We start from the raw sequence: 14,859 nt of genomic DNA on the forward strand, positions 1-14,859 counted from the left end.
GCTTCCATCTGTCGGATTAGTAGTGTTTAGGGTTTGTTAAAGGGGGATTAGGCCTCAACTTAACCGCACTTTCCATGTGCGCTGCACTTAGCAGTTAGCAGCTCCTCGCTTAATCGGCAATGGAAGCTTCACTCCCTTTCTCTCCCCTCCCCCTCTCTGCCTTCTATCTTTCTCTCTCTACCCATCCCAAGCATGCAAAGTAGAGGTAACATGCGTGTTAACGCTGTCAGGGGAACGGTCCCAGTCTTATGCAACTTTATAACCTTCCTTTGCTTTGTTAATGATTTTCCCCAAAAGTGGCCTGCTGGTGTAGAATAGGATTCTCCCCATGATAGAAGAGAAGGGCGAGACTTGTTTACAGGCGGTTTTGATGACTTTCATGCAATGGCGCCACTGAGGACAGGAGACGCCTCAAATGGATGGGAGCGTCGGTGTGTGTAGTGCCCTCTTTGCAGGTCTCGAGAGACGAGAAAACAATGGGCTCGCCGTGGACGAAGCCATGATCCACAGCTGCTTGCTTCAGAAAGACGACGTGGAAAGGCCTGAGCTGTGACTGTGAGCTATACATCAAAGGTGTTCATCATGTGAAATTGGACATGCAGTTTATTAACAGCAACGAATCAAAGCATGCACAAACGTCTGGTCGCTTTCTAAATGTAGGAAGAAAATGGAAAAAGGACGAGACATGATTACAATTTTTTAAAAGAAGAACGATAATCCCGACCTGCTGCCGTTGTGATGAGTTGGAGGAACTGTGCGTCTCAGACATGCAGTGATGCACGAACAGGTGGTAACAGTAAACGCATCCTTTTTGAGATGTCGTCTACTCTTGGTAAGCTGCATGCATAAACATGGACCATTACGTATGGAGCTCTGCAGGACTGTAGGAAGGAGCAGTCCCCATCAGAGGACGGAAAGCTTCAGCTGGTGGTCAAATTTGATGGATTCTCCCACACACTCTTTCGAGACTCTGAAGGCTGGCAGCTTGGTTGGTGCTAGTGCTGGCTGCTGGCCACTGCTGGTGCCTGTGAGGCTGTTTCGAACGTGTTCGCGTCTGTTCTCTTGTCATTCCGGGTAGGTGATCAACTTTAGGATGCATGCATGCATGCATGAGCGTGACTGCAGGCATGACGGGAGGAGGGAGAGGAGAGGAGGGGAAAAGAGGCATGATTTTTTCAGTTCGCGACGAGCAGAAAACAAAAGGGGGGAGTTCCTTTGTCCAAACACCCTTTTTTCTCTTCGTTTGGTGCCGGGAATGTGCACGCGAACTGGTGCTGTTGGGGCTGTGGCCGTGTGGTCTAGCAAAGCAAAGCATCTCCCTCCTTTTGTTCGCTTGTGCCTGGTGTTCTCCTCTTGTTGTTTTGTTGTTTTCTTCCCGGGAGAAGAGGCGTGGTTCGAAAGGAAAATGTTGTACCGCCGAGAACGAAATTTGATGCATTCTGCTGGGTCTTTTTGCAACTAGGGTGTTGTGATACAGTAATATGCAATGCAAGCAAACAGTTTAACATGTCTGCGAACGCTAATAAAGAGAGTGAAAGGAGGGAAAAAAAAGGTGTCACATGGAATAGAAGTCTTTGAATGTGAAAAAACAACGGTACAGATAAGGTAGAAAAACCTCAGCGAGATGGCAGCAGTGTAGATTATTGAGCCTTTTTCTGCTGCTGAACTCATTCATGATCGGCAAAATCTGTTCACCGAAAGGAGTCCATCATACCTGTCTGCCACGCCCGCCCAACGCCTCTCGGCCATCCCCTTTCCATCACCGGCCGCGCTGCTGTCAGCCGCAGGCAGAGCTCTCGTCTGCATGCTAAAGCCGCCGCAAACGTGAAGCCGACGTTCGAAATCTCAACCCCATCGTTTTTTTTTGGTTCACGCCGGTGAACGTCGGCCGCCCCGGTCCCGTGGCGAATGAGCAGCCAGCACATCGTATAGCATATGCATGCTCCTGTCGTCCACGCTCGACATACGTCAGGAGCACGTAACCTTTGCTCGGTGTTCTCTTGGAAGCAAAGGAAAACGAAAGGAGATCTCAAGTCAAGGCCGGCCGGGGCAGCAGCCACGCGTGGCAACGTGCCGGGGGCGCTGGGAGTAAAAGATTAGACGGGGGCGCGGCGGAATCGGCGACGCACCGGCGGAGAGGAGGAAAAGGGGCGGTCGACACGGGTGGAGAGGGAGGGAGGGGACGGGACGCGCGAGAGCGGGTGGAGCGGAGTATAATAAGCGCAATCATTGGGCACTCAACCGCGGTCCACGTCCGCGGCCCGGCGCTGCCGGTCCGGCGCGCGACACGGCGAGCGGCGCGTGCGGCGTCGCGCGGGCGGGTCCCCCCACCCCGTCCGCCGCCCCCGCGCGACCCCGAGCGCGAGGGCGCACGCGCGCGCGTGGAGGGGCAGCTGGGGCTTGGCTGCTGGTGGCCTTGGGCGGGGGCCGGCCGGCTCTGGTGGGCGGTGGGGGTGCCCCCCGTGCCGCTCGGCCGCGATCCCGCCCGGTTCGGCCACTGTTGGTGACGCGAGTGGTCCGTCCCCTCCCGCACGTCGCTTTGCCCGTGCGTGCCACATCGGGCACGCGCATCCGGAACCGAACTCCCGGGTCGCACGAATCGCCGGCATGCGAATCCCACGCTGCAACTCTGCAAGGTGTTTCTTTTTTTTTGAGAGAGAGAGAGAGAGAGAGAGAGAGAGAGAGAGAGAGAGAGAGAGAGAGAGGAGCAAAGACTGCAGGTCATGCAACCACGGCGGGGGCGGCGGGACATGAGAAGAAGTTGTCGTTCATGCGGAAAGCCATGATGGGCCGAAGGACTCTGGCGGACACATCGCTGGATGGCCCAAAGAGAAGACGGGAGAATGAATGAGTTCGGAGCCCACCGCAATAGACTGGTGAGAGGAAGGCTGCTGGCAGCTGATGATGATGTGGGTTAGTACCACATCGGGGAGCGGTGGTGTTGGGATCCCGGGGAGAGCTACAAGAGGAAGGGCAGCGGCTCGCAGCCAAAGCACGCAGCTGCGTGGTGAGCACAGAGCGAACTATTCTTTCGCCTTTTACTAAAGAATACCGTGTGCGCGCCACAATTAGCAGCATACGCTATTTTTTTGAGGGTGTCCTTCTATCAAAGGAGGACCCCAACAAATTAATTTCAAATTTAATTGGATTCTGAATCTCCGTGCACTGTTTCAAAGTGGAGCTTTTACAAGTTCAGCAGACCAGTGTCGGATGACCGATAACAATGGCTTCCGCCCACCAGAAAAGTTGCAGCAGGCCAGACGGGAGACACTGGAAGATTGCGGAGAAGAGAATCTGAGAATGCATTGCCTGCCGGAGCGCGCGCAGTCCGCTTCGGCGCTTGAATCGCCCGGAAACACGGCGGCGGAACGCGAATCGCGCACGCTGAGCGCAACCACGTTGTGGACAGGCCGCGGTAGGTCGATCGCGCCGCTGGTCAGTCACTGCGAGCCCAACGACGTGGGTTCTTCCCTAGTGAAACCCAGACGGGCCGGACTCCACCGGACTCACCCACTCCGCATGGCCCAAGGACGGGTGAATCGGTAAAGTTTATCTTAGTTTAAAGGTGTTCTCCAGTTCACGGAGGACGCCAACAAAAACAAATTCAAGTTTATTCTAAATTTCAGGATGTTGTGAATAGTTAGGTTTTTGTTTCATAGATCTTGGTTTAGTTACTAATGGTGGTTTCAGGAATTTAAATTTCTCTGATTCTGAATCTGCGTCACCATGCAAAATGCTCGTGCGTAGTGTCGTCGATTATAGCGCTTGTACAGTCACCAATTTGATCTTGGTGGACAATGTGTAGAATACACATACCAGAGCGAAATTATGAGAAATACATCCACCGATTTAAATCTGGAATAAAATGAACGAGAGAGTGGAAACAATCTATTCACATATTCATGACCCTCAACAATGGCTTCCCCAACTAAAGAAGCTGCAGAAAACCAGGCCAAGCTTCTTACTTACACTGGATGATACAAAAGTACACGGAACGCATGCCTCAAATAACAAAAAGTTTCTTCCATTGCACAAATCAGAAGACATACTGGTATAACGTGGATCTGACAAATCTGAAAATTATCGGGACGTGCTAATGGCTAATAGTAAGATTTTCCATCTCGTTCACCACATCATCAGCTAACTCGGCCTCCAGAGATCCAAGGCACTTCTCGAATCCTTCAAGGGCTGCAAAGGCATTAGCAGGTGAGCCACCAAGGTGTCCTATTTCCTTGCGCATCCCATTGATGCCACCATACAGTCTTTTTACAGCGAGCTTCATCTCAGATGCATCTTGTGGTGGATATACGCAAGCCCCGAGATCATTGACCTGGTCGGCAATCTCCTTGCAATGGCCCAGCAATCTTTCCATTGGCTCAACTTTGTCCTCGTTAGCCCCATTCTTGTTACCTGAGCTCTTGAGCAAACCAGTAACAAAACGAATTGCCTCTTTCACTACAACCAGCGAATCAGACACCACAGTGACAATCAACTTGGCAACAGCGATCTCCTCTTCAGTGAAATCATCATCATCATCCATATCAAGATCAGATAATATCTCATCTCTATCAGAACAACTCGTGGTGTCAGCAACACCATTGGAAGACTTTTCAGCAGTAGCATCACCAGAATCACTGATAGGGAGTTCGTTCATCTCCCGGAGAACATCCTTCAGACACACACCTATTTGCGTCATGGCTCGTCCTATGGCAGTGCAGTTCGACGTCGGCACCTTCTTGAGAGCAGCACAGGCTTCCCATACAGTTCCTGTGACCTGGGGTATAGTTATGTTCCGATCAGGGCTGCGAGATTCTGCATCAGATTAAAAAAAATGAAGTGTTAGCCCAACTAAAAATATTCTGAGGGATTAAAATAAATAAAGTGCAAGACTCGAAGGTCTCTGAATGTGATAATTGCTTCATTGCTATTTCAGATGTCCTTTACCATGGACTAGAATCACAATACTGATGCAACTGACACCGATAAAAAGTCACATGCTTCTCCTCACTTCAAATATGTAGAATTTAAATCAGCAATTTTAGTCATGTGACTATTCCACCATCAACATTGCTTTATATTTAATTCTACCTAATTGGTTTCCATATAAAAAATCAGTAGGGACTACCAGGAAGCCTTGTTTAGACAAATAACTACAACCATTAAGCTTTGGCAGTTTTTTTACATACCATAAGCAGAAACAGCATGCTTGAACAATAAGAAGCTAGAGTCAACCACGTTCTTTGCGGAACCACAGATGGATTTGTGAAGAGTAGGCCCAGCACCGACCATGCTTCCATGGCAAGCCAAGAGGAATCCTTGTAGGATGTTGAAATACGCAACAATGTTCTCCTTCAAGGTGTCTATATTAGGCAAGTCACCACTCCAGAGCATTCCAGCTGCAGCAAAAGACAGGCATCAGCCATCAAAACAGAGTTGCATCATGTCAATAAAACAGTTTCGCTCTATCACAACTAGAAAGACTGCATTGCATATACTACCCTATGAACTAGCTAGGAAGAAATTGCCGAACACTAATGCAGATACCATAAATACTCTACTACATTCAGCAGAGGAACTATGTACACTCCAGTAACTGCAGACTCAAACACCCAAAACTGACTTCTAAGGAGCACTGATTCAGACGAAAACAAGAATTTCCTTTTCTTGTCTTTTCTCTTTTTTTTTTTGAATGAACAAAACAATATTTTCCTAACCTATCTAACTTCTCAATTGGCTTTCCGCTGAAATAAATCAACTCAAACACTCCTATGTACACCCAGAGAAATTCTCAATCAATTCAGATACATATGCATGCTCAGACCAGCAAAGCGCGAGAAATTAAGTACATGAGATCGCTCAATTTTGCACCTACCGACGGTGGCCTGCCTGGAGACCTGGTCGCCGAGCTTAACGACCTCAGACCACTCCGTCCGCTCCAAGCTCCCCGGAACCGCCTCCGCCATCATCTGAAAAACGAAGAGCGAACAAGCGTCAAGCGTGCAAGCGGCGCGGTGAGGTTTCCGCGTGGCCGCGTGGGATCGGATCGGATCGGAGCTGGGCCAAGACCATGGTAGGTTTGGGCGTACCTGGAAGGTGTCGTTGATGGTCTGGAGATGCGAATCCAGGAAGCGGGACAGTTCGCCGCCGCCCGCCGCTTTCTTCGCTCGTCCTCCTTTCTTCGACATCGAGGCGGCGGTGGCGGTGGGCGAGTCGGGGCTGGGAAGAAAGAGGGCGGCGCGAGCGGCGAGGAGCCGACGGGGACAAGAGGCGGCGCAGCGGCCGTGGAAGGGTTTATTCAGTTAGGGCTCGGCGCCTCTCGATGTCGGAGTCGCGCGAGCCATAGGAGTCGTGTCAAGATTCGTGTGAAGAAGCGTTAGCGGGTGTTTGGAAAACACATCCTATAGGACATGTCACATCTGATGTTTGATACTAATTAGAAGTATTAAATATAGTCTAATTACAAAACTAATTGCACAGATGGAGTCTAATTCGCGAGACAAATCTATTAAGTCTAATTAGTCTATAATTTGATAATGTGGTGCTATAGTAACTAGTTGCTAATGATGAATTAATTAGGCTTAATAGATTCGTCTCGCGAATTAGTATAGGGGTTCTGCAGTTAGTTTTAGAATTAGCTCATATTTAGTCCTCCTAATTAACGTCCGAACATCCGATGTGACACTCCTAAAATTTAGTACCTCGTATCCAAACACCCCCTTAGCGTGAAAACGGTCACCAAGGCCCAAGGTCCCTTATTAAAAAAAAAGGGCCCAAGAGTCCTGTTTGAACTTGTATAATAAAATCTAAAAAGTTCTTAATGTACAATTTTAAATTGTACTATCGCTAAGACTGTTATGTCAGCTTTATAATGAAAAGAAACAATCTCTCTCAGTGCACAATTTCAGTATATAGGTACATTGACAGACTGCATCATTTAATTCTTGAGCGGTGTTGAAATGTATCATGTGATCGGTGCAAGTTTCATTGTGGTTTATGTGATTACCAAACCAAGCACGTTGGGTTTTATGGGGACCAAACTCTCTTCCCTTCTCCCAAAATTGCTAGTATGTCATAGGATTTAATATTCATGAAACTCTCAGTGAATTTTTTGAGACTCGCCTTATAAAAGATTAAAATTAGTGGGTGGTTCATTTCATCACCGACGTATTTTTGTACTGACACTACCTAAACCTTCCGAGCAACCCTAGCATTTCAAGTGACATCCAAATTGCTTTGACTTTACTTACAAAATATAGTGAGACACAGCAAAAAAGAGAGCTGTGCATTTTTTCCAATAAAAAAGTTTAGAACCCTAATGTGCAATAATCTTGCTTTATTGATTAGTTACACCCGGTTTGATGCTGCGGTATTCTCAATTATTCATCAATCTCATGCTGACACCAAATGAGCTATTGTGGCAAACCAAATTCCTTCCAGGAGGGGGCTCTCCTAATACGTAAGGGGGTGTTTGGTTCTAGGAACTAAAGTTGAAATTTCCGGTGCATATTATCGGAACTTCCGACACACTATCGGAACTTCTGACACTGTTGAATTAAATCCACTGAGCATCCCCAGCAGGAAGTTTCTGAAAACTTCCAACCCCCTGTCGGAACTTCTGACACTCACAGAAATTGTGAGAAAATAGACGTGCAAGTGCGTGGGTGGTGTCTCTCATGGGTGGATAGCATCTCAATTAAGCACTTTGACATCTTCAAGCTATCCATTCGTATCCCCCTTTATAGTACGGTGTTCCTATACTCAATTTCAAAGATAGAAATTATAAAAAGGTCTTCTTTTAAGCCCAACACCGTTCTTCAATTTTATTTGGGGTTCTTTTCTTGCACCTTTGCACTTCTTTAGAGTTTAAGCCTGTCAATAACTTGATAAATTCATTAGTCCCTTAATCATGCATGTCATCAACACCAAAACCCACTTAGGGGGCCAAATGCACTTTCAATCTCCTCCTTTTTGGTGATTAATGACAACACAATTAAGGCTCACATGAGAAATATATAAACATTTTGAATCCAAACATATAGGTGGGCTGCCCCTTAACATGTGCATCTTTCAACGATAGAGACAAAATGGCCTCAAATGTTATTTGCACATGTTAAGTGAGCTCCCCCTATATCCTTGCATTCGTGGGGTGCAAAGATGTGACATGTATATTAATGTGATGCATATGACAAGATGTAACACTTCAACAAATTAGAAATTAAACAATACACTAAGCCATGATCAACACATATGAATAGAAATTTAAAACCACACTAACATAACAAATCACAAATAAGTCTTACAAACTTAAAAATTCACTTGGCACATCAATCATCACACCACACATAAAGTTCTTACATGTCCACAAGCCATAAACTAGAAAAACTCATAAAAAGATAACACCACCACCATATGGTCCCATGGTGAGCTCATTCCCCCTTTTGGCATCAAGCTCCAAAAAGAGGAGGCACTTCCATAGCCATCACTCATCACCATCGTCTTCCTCATGCTCGTCATCTTCATCCTCATCCTCCGGAGTATTAGCATCGGGAATGTCCTCTTCTTCCTCATCGGACTCTTCTTGCCTACCAAAGTCTTCCTCATCATCACCTTGGGGAGCTCCAAAGAACATAGGGGGCTGCCCAATCTCCTCCCAAGGGTTGTAGAAAACCGGTGGAGGAGGAAAATTCATAGGAGCACGGAGAGGAGAGTGTGAGATATCATTCTTGGCCATGAGCTCCTTTTGCCTCTTTTCAATCTTGAGGAGTTGCTCATCCATGTGCTTCTTGTGGGCATAGATTTCATCCGCATTGTGGTGACCCACATTGAAGCAAGCGAAGAGACCTTGTGATATAAAGCTTAGAATCCCTTAGGAGCCCGAGGTGGTGGAGGACCTCTAGAGCTAGAGGGCCTATGTGAGGATGATAGCCCAAGAGATGGTGAAGCTCCAATAGGAGGTCCTTGAGAAGATGAAGGTCCAAGTGAAGTTCCTTGTGGTGGAGGACAAATACCATGAGACCCAATCTTGCAAAGCCTCTCAATATGACCCTTCTTTGACTTGTAGACAGGACGGCCCTTATCCGTTAGAATTTTCAACTTGGTCACATCCTTGATCATAGCAAAGATGTATGGAGCGTAGTGACAACTCTTCTTGGGGGAGTAAGAGCAAATGATGATTTCTTCCCAAATGAAGTCAAAGATGCTAAATTCACCTGCGTCGGGATGCATCTGTGCAAGCAAGTTCTTTGACATGTTAGAGATGCTGTCCACAACACTACCTTTAGGGCAAAAAGTGTAGCGGAAAAGCTGATTTAGTAACTTACAACGGAATCATGTCCTTGGTGGTGCCATGCTCAATCGGTCCATAAACGCTGTTATACATGAAGGCCATCTCTCCATCCTCAATGACATTCTCCATCTCATATATCTTATATCGAGCAATGTCATATACCCCATAACCAAGAATATTTGCAAACTTTGCATAAGTCACTGAAAGGGACTTCCTCTGAAGAGTCCAATGCATCACCTTGGTTGCTGTAACACCTGCAAAATCACCAACCTAAAATCACCCGTTAAAAATTGCTTTCAAAATATTTTCACCGCTGAGCTCCCGGAAATCTAAAATCTTCCCGGTGATTTCGCCGTCCCGGCACCCAAGCCGACAGCTATCATTTTATCCGTGCCCGTTTTTCTCGCCGCGTGCCGTCGTCAGACGCCGCGCGCGTGCTCCGACCGCGTGCCGCGAACGCCGCCGGTCTCCCCTTTTTTTCTTTCTTCTTTTCCTCCCTTTTTCTTTCTTTTTTCCTTTTCCTTCTCCTTTCTTTTTCTTCTTTCTTCTTCCTCCTTCTTCTTCTCTCTCCTCCTTCCTTCTTCTTCTTGGCGCCACTCCTCCCGGTCGGCCCAACACCATAACTCCACCGGCAACCACCTCCCTGGCGCCATACCGTCGGCCGCCCGGCCCCCGTGCGCCCCAGGACCCGCGCCGCCCGGCCCGGCGCCGGCCGCGCCGGCACCCCCCGGGACCCGCGTCGCCCAACCTCGCCGACCCCAGCGCGCTGGCGCGCCACCCGCCGACCCCTCGCCGCGCCCCTCCTGCGCTGGCCCCGCCTCCAGCCCTGCTCTACGCCGCCTGCCGCCGGCCCCTACCTCCCCGCCCCCAGCACGCCACCGGTGCCGTGCCGCCAAGCTTCCACCGCCGGCTATTGCCGGACCCCTACGTGCCGACCACCTCGCCGGCTATAAAAGGAGGCCGCCCCGGCCGCCCCTCTCCCCACACCGCACCACACCCCAACCTCCTCCACCCGCCAAAACCTCCGGCGCCACCGCCGCCCGTGCCAAGCCGCCACCACCACCCGAGCGCCGCCCGAGCACCATCACCGCCTTGACCACCGCCGGTCGCCCCTCTCCTACCCCCAAGTGCCCGAGGTAAGGGGCAAAACGGGATCCTCTCCCCTTCCCCCACCTCCTCCGCCCCACGGCCTCCGCCGGTGAGGCTTGCCGGTCGGCCGCCGTCGGCCCTCCACCTCCCCCAACCTCCTGGCCGGCCCAGTGAAGGAGAAGGGGAAAATTCCCCAAAATCCTGATCTGACCCCCACCTTTTCCCAAATTACAAACAGGCCCTTCCACCACTCTCATAACCTTTTTCGCAGATAAGCCCCTCCACCTCCAGAAATATTTACAAATAGGTCCCTGGTTCATCGCGAATCAGTTCTAAACCTCCTTTTTAAGCCTCTAACCCATGTTTAACTCGTCATTTCATGCGCCAAACTTCCTCCATTTAACCCCAAATTTTACCACGTCGTCCTCCAGAATACTTCCGCCGATCCATATCCAAATTTCCCAAAAATACTACTTCTACCTATTTTCCGTTCGCGTTTTCTGTTCGGAGCTCAACGGTTAAAAACCAACTTTCTTTTATTTATTTGTGTGTCTGTTTGTGTGTGCCGTAGATTGCGGATTACCCGAGGAGGAGCCCGAGGAGGAGTTTGACCGCGAGCCCGAGCCCGAGGACTTGCAGCACGAGCCGAAACTCCCGGAAGGCTTTGAAGACGGCAAGTCCAATCCCACCCTTTGATGCATACTTAATACCTAGTTTTTCAAACACAACCTATTGGCCTGTTTTATAAAATGCATATTGTTTTATTGCAAGACATGGTTGGATAGCCACCCCTTGATTGTTATGAACGTTCCTTGTTGTCCTATGGTTGTTTCTAAATATGAGCCGCTCTATTTAGACGATAACCACTGCTAGAACGCTTAGGAAATTGCTACTTAAACTTCAATCACTATTATAATGGTTTATTTAGAAAATAAATGTGTGTGCGTGTTCAACTGGGAAAATGGTTTTCCAGGTTCAAAGGAAAAGAATGTGTAGACAAGGTGCATGGGTATTTCTTGTGTGAAATGCTAGGGTGTTGTGCTCGTACCTTAGTGGTTGAGCAATATCGGGAGATATCCATCTTGTCATGGTTAAGGACCGAGTTGATGTGTCATCTTGCCTAATTCAACCATCGTGCAACCACTCGACCGTTGTGTGGGCAACGACTTAGCATAAATCCCACTAGCTGAACTGTTAGTCTTCAGGGGTGCTGGTGAGCAACAGGAGCCCATGGAAAAGGAGTAAGATCTTGGTGACTTAGGTCCCGATTACGGTCTCGTGGATGAGCCGTGAACCCCTTGGGTGCTTCCGTGAGGGCTAGCCAGTCTTAGCTAAGGTGGGTAATGACTTTGTTAGGATCCGCACCGGCACTAAGGTGATCGTGCTGCGGTACCCTACTTGTGGAAAAAGTGTACAACCTCTACCGAGTTAAAACCTATCCGGGTAGCCGTGTCCACGGCATTGGACGAGTTACGGCTTGGTCACATAACTAGAACTTGGGTATGGATGTCGCGTGTGTGTGTGTTGGATTTTGGAAGTGTCCGGCAGTTGTGCCGTGAGCTATGGCGGACGGGGAGTCCGATAGCGATAAAACTTGGATCCTATTGGGTAGGATCAACCCCACTTAATGTTTCGGTTACTAAAGAAAAGCTTTACGAAAACTTGTTTGAAAACGAGCCCATGCATGTGTTGAAAATCTAGCTTTATTGCAAATAAACCCTAGTCTATCCTTGATATATCCTATGCATATATTTGCTTGTATCCCCCTCCGTGGATGGGGTTGGACTTGTTGAGTATGTTCGTACTCACCCTTGCTTCGTTACTACAGAGGAAGATCCGAACTTTATCGCCGAGGACCTTGAGTAGAGGTTGTGTCCGCACCCAACGCTGCCTGTGGTGTTGGCCTTTCCAAGATGCTGCTGCTGCCATGTAGTCCCGAGTGCTGTCTTTTGGCAGTCGCTTGATTAGCCGCTGTTGTTTATTTACTTCTTATCGCTGCGTGGCTCTCACGCCCACTCCCTCGGGAGTTGTACGGTAACTGAATTATCTGTTGAATAAATGTGTTATCAGCCTCCTGGGACTGATATTTGTATCACATTTAGTCTCTACTTATGTGGGGACGCTTTAGTTGCCCGGTCAATATAGAGAGTTGCATAGAATTGAGCCACCACTTTTTCATTCCAATCTTGATTTTGCTCCATAATAGAGATAAGGTTTTTGTTGTTGCAAACTTCCCAGACTTGATCAATGACAGGCAGCTCAATTGCCTTCAAATAAGATCAGTCAATTGACTTCATCTTAGTGGTGGGATGAGTTTTGCAAATAATGATTGACTCATACCAATCGGCGTGGAAGCGCAACCAAAAGCGGACATCACCAAAGAATTCCTTTTGGTACTGGGATGGTCTATCATACCTGAGAGTGCAAATATCATGCTTCCCCTTCTGATAATCCACTGGTTTTGATCCCAAGTAGCCCTGTCTTGCTTCCCAAACGGGCTTTGCCATCTGAAGGATCACAATCTCAAGAAAGTCCAAGGGGATCAACTCATTTTCATACATATGAGCACCCGGGGAGGATGCATTCTTCATGAGAGGATGGACACCTTGGCTAGGTCCACCAGCTGGAGTAGGATTCCCCCTTTCCCTAGCATGTGCAGGTACGTACTTTGGGGACAACCTTCCTCTTCCCCTTCTTTTGAGAGATAGGTATTTCATCGGACTCGGTGGAAGAGTTGGATTCAATTTCCAGGGTGTCCTCACGCTGTTTGCTTCTCCTTTCATGACCCATTTGACAAGATTTGCAAAGGAATTAGAATGGATCAGAGAGATGGTACACATGAATCAAAATAGAAACTTCAGGAACTTATCGGGACTTCCGACTAAGGGTCGGAACTTCCAATCGTCAGAAGTTCTGACTGAACCTGAGTTCATCTAAAATCCATGGAATTTGAGATCTAGCCCACCAATTCAAATGATATCACAGGCATGAGTTTTAAGACATATGTAGAGTCTATCCCCCAAAGGAAAACAATTAAATCCTATGGCATTGAGAAATCGGGAGACATGATTTTTGAATAGATTACCTCGAAGATTTCCTGCGCGGATTGGATGATTCCCAAGATGGATCGGAGGTTCTAAGGAGTGGGGACTCCAAAGATAGCAAGAGCTTCAAATTTCCATGGCTAGAACTCTAGATGTCCTTGAGAGGTGGAGTGAAGAGAGAGGGAGGCATCGGTTTGAGGAGTTGAATGAGTTAGGTTTGAGGGGGCGGCATCCAACGAGTATTTATACCCCTAGGCAGACTGTCGGAAGTTTCAACAGGGCATCAGAAGTTTCGACAAAAATTTAAAACATCTCCTGAGCACCCTCTGTTACGATAGTTATCAGAAGTTCCGATGGTGGATCGAAAGTTCCGATAATAAAAAGAAATTCTCCCGGGAACCTTCGGTCGGAACTTTGCTGAAACTTTCGGTGGTTTTCAGAAGTTACGATGGAGTATCGGAAGTTCTTTTTATCGGCTTTGTCGGTCAATCACCTATGGCTACTACTCTCTTCTCCCGCCGCTTATTCATTCAGGCACTGGATTCGAACCAATGAAGGATTTTGAGTCCCTTGCTCTGATAAAGTGAAGACAGCTCCAAAAAGATTGATTTTGAGATGGATAAGGATTGAGGTTTCAAGATATATAGCTTATGGACATATAAGACAACTTGACACTTTAGTGATCACCCAATAAGAACCATTACATAACAATGATCACTTGAGTCAAGTTTTGATCCAAGGATCAAAATCCATGTTTTAAAAGAAACTCAACACAAATAAATCCAATTTTCTTGTCTAGGCAACACTCAAGTATGTGCAATAAGTCAAGCCAAGTTACGCGAATCCAAGATATTTAGCTCATTCCTCAAAGCACAAAACCTTTGCTTATCTAGAGGCTTAGTGAAGATATCGGCAAGTTGTCTTTCGGTGCTTATATGATGTAGAGCAATATCTCCCTTAGCCTAATGATCCCTTAAGAAGTGATATCTAATATCTATGTGCTTTGTTCGAGAGTGTTGCACCGAATTGTTAGCTAGCTTGATGGCCCTATTATTGTCACATAAAAGTGAAATCTTGCTAAACTCACAACCGAAATCACTCAACATTTGCTTCATCCACAAGAGTTGGGCACAACAAGCACTGGTTGCCACATATTCGGCTTCGGTGGTAGATAAAGCAACCGAATTTTACTTCTTAGAGCTCCAAGACACCAAGGATCTACCAAGGAATTGGCAAGTCCCCGCTGTGCTCTTTCGATCTACTTTGCAACCGGCATAATACTAATCAGAGTAGCCAAGTAAATCAAAAGTGGATCCCTTGGGATACCATAAGCCAAGGTAAGAAGTGTATACTAAATATCTCAAAATTTTCTTAACAGCCATCAAATGACATTCCTTAGGATTGGCTTGAAATCTTGCACACATACACACACTAAGCATA

General features: G+C 47.6%; 1 protein-coding gene across 1 annotated transcript; it reads right to left on the bottom strand.

Moving 5' to 3' along the window:
* Positions 1–3,829: 3,829 nt before the first annotated feature.
* Positions 3,830–6,333, bottom strand: LOC101766055. Its single transcript, XM_004961230.3, has 4 exons — positions 6,087–6,333; positions 5,873–5,966; positions 5,187–5,396; positions 3,830–4,812 (listed from the first exon to the last, which is right to left on the bottom strand). The coding sequence occupies exons 1-4, from the start codon at positions 6,183–6,185 to the stop codon at positions 4,094–4,096; spliced, it is 1,122 nt and encodes a 373-aa protein (XP_004961287.1). The 5' UTR covers positions 6,186–6,333; the 3' UTR covers positions 3,830–4,093.
* Between the last annotated feature and the right edge of the window lie 8,526 nt (positions 6,334–14,859).

The sequence above is a fragment of the Setaria italica genome, chromosome III (genome assembly GCF_000263155.2).
Source record: "Setaria italica strain Yugu1 chromosome III, Setaria_italica_v2.0, whole genome shotgun sequence".
Lineage (NCBI taxonomy): Eukaryota > Viridiplantae > Streptophyta > Magnoliopsida > Poales > Poaceae > Setaria > Setaria italica.

Coding starts and splice junctions, on each gene's coding strand:
- LOC101766055 (XM_004961230.3), bottom strand. CDS start 6,185: ATGTCGAAGAAAGGAGGACGAGCGAAGAAAGCGGCGGGCGGCGGCGAA. Junction 5,967..6,086: donor CCATCAACGACACCTTCCAG/GTACGCCCAAAC, acceptor TTCGTTTTTCAG/ATGATGGCGGAGGCGGTTCC. Junction 4,813..5,186: donor GCATGCTGTTTCTGCTTATG/GTATGTAAAAAA, acceptor AATCTGATGCAG/AATCTCGCAGCCCTGATCGG.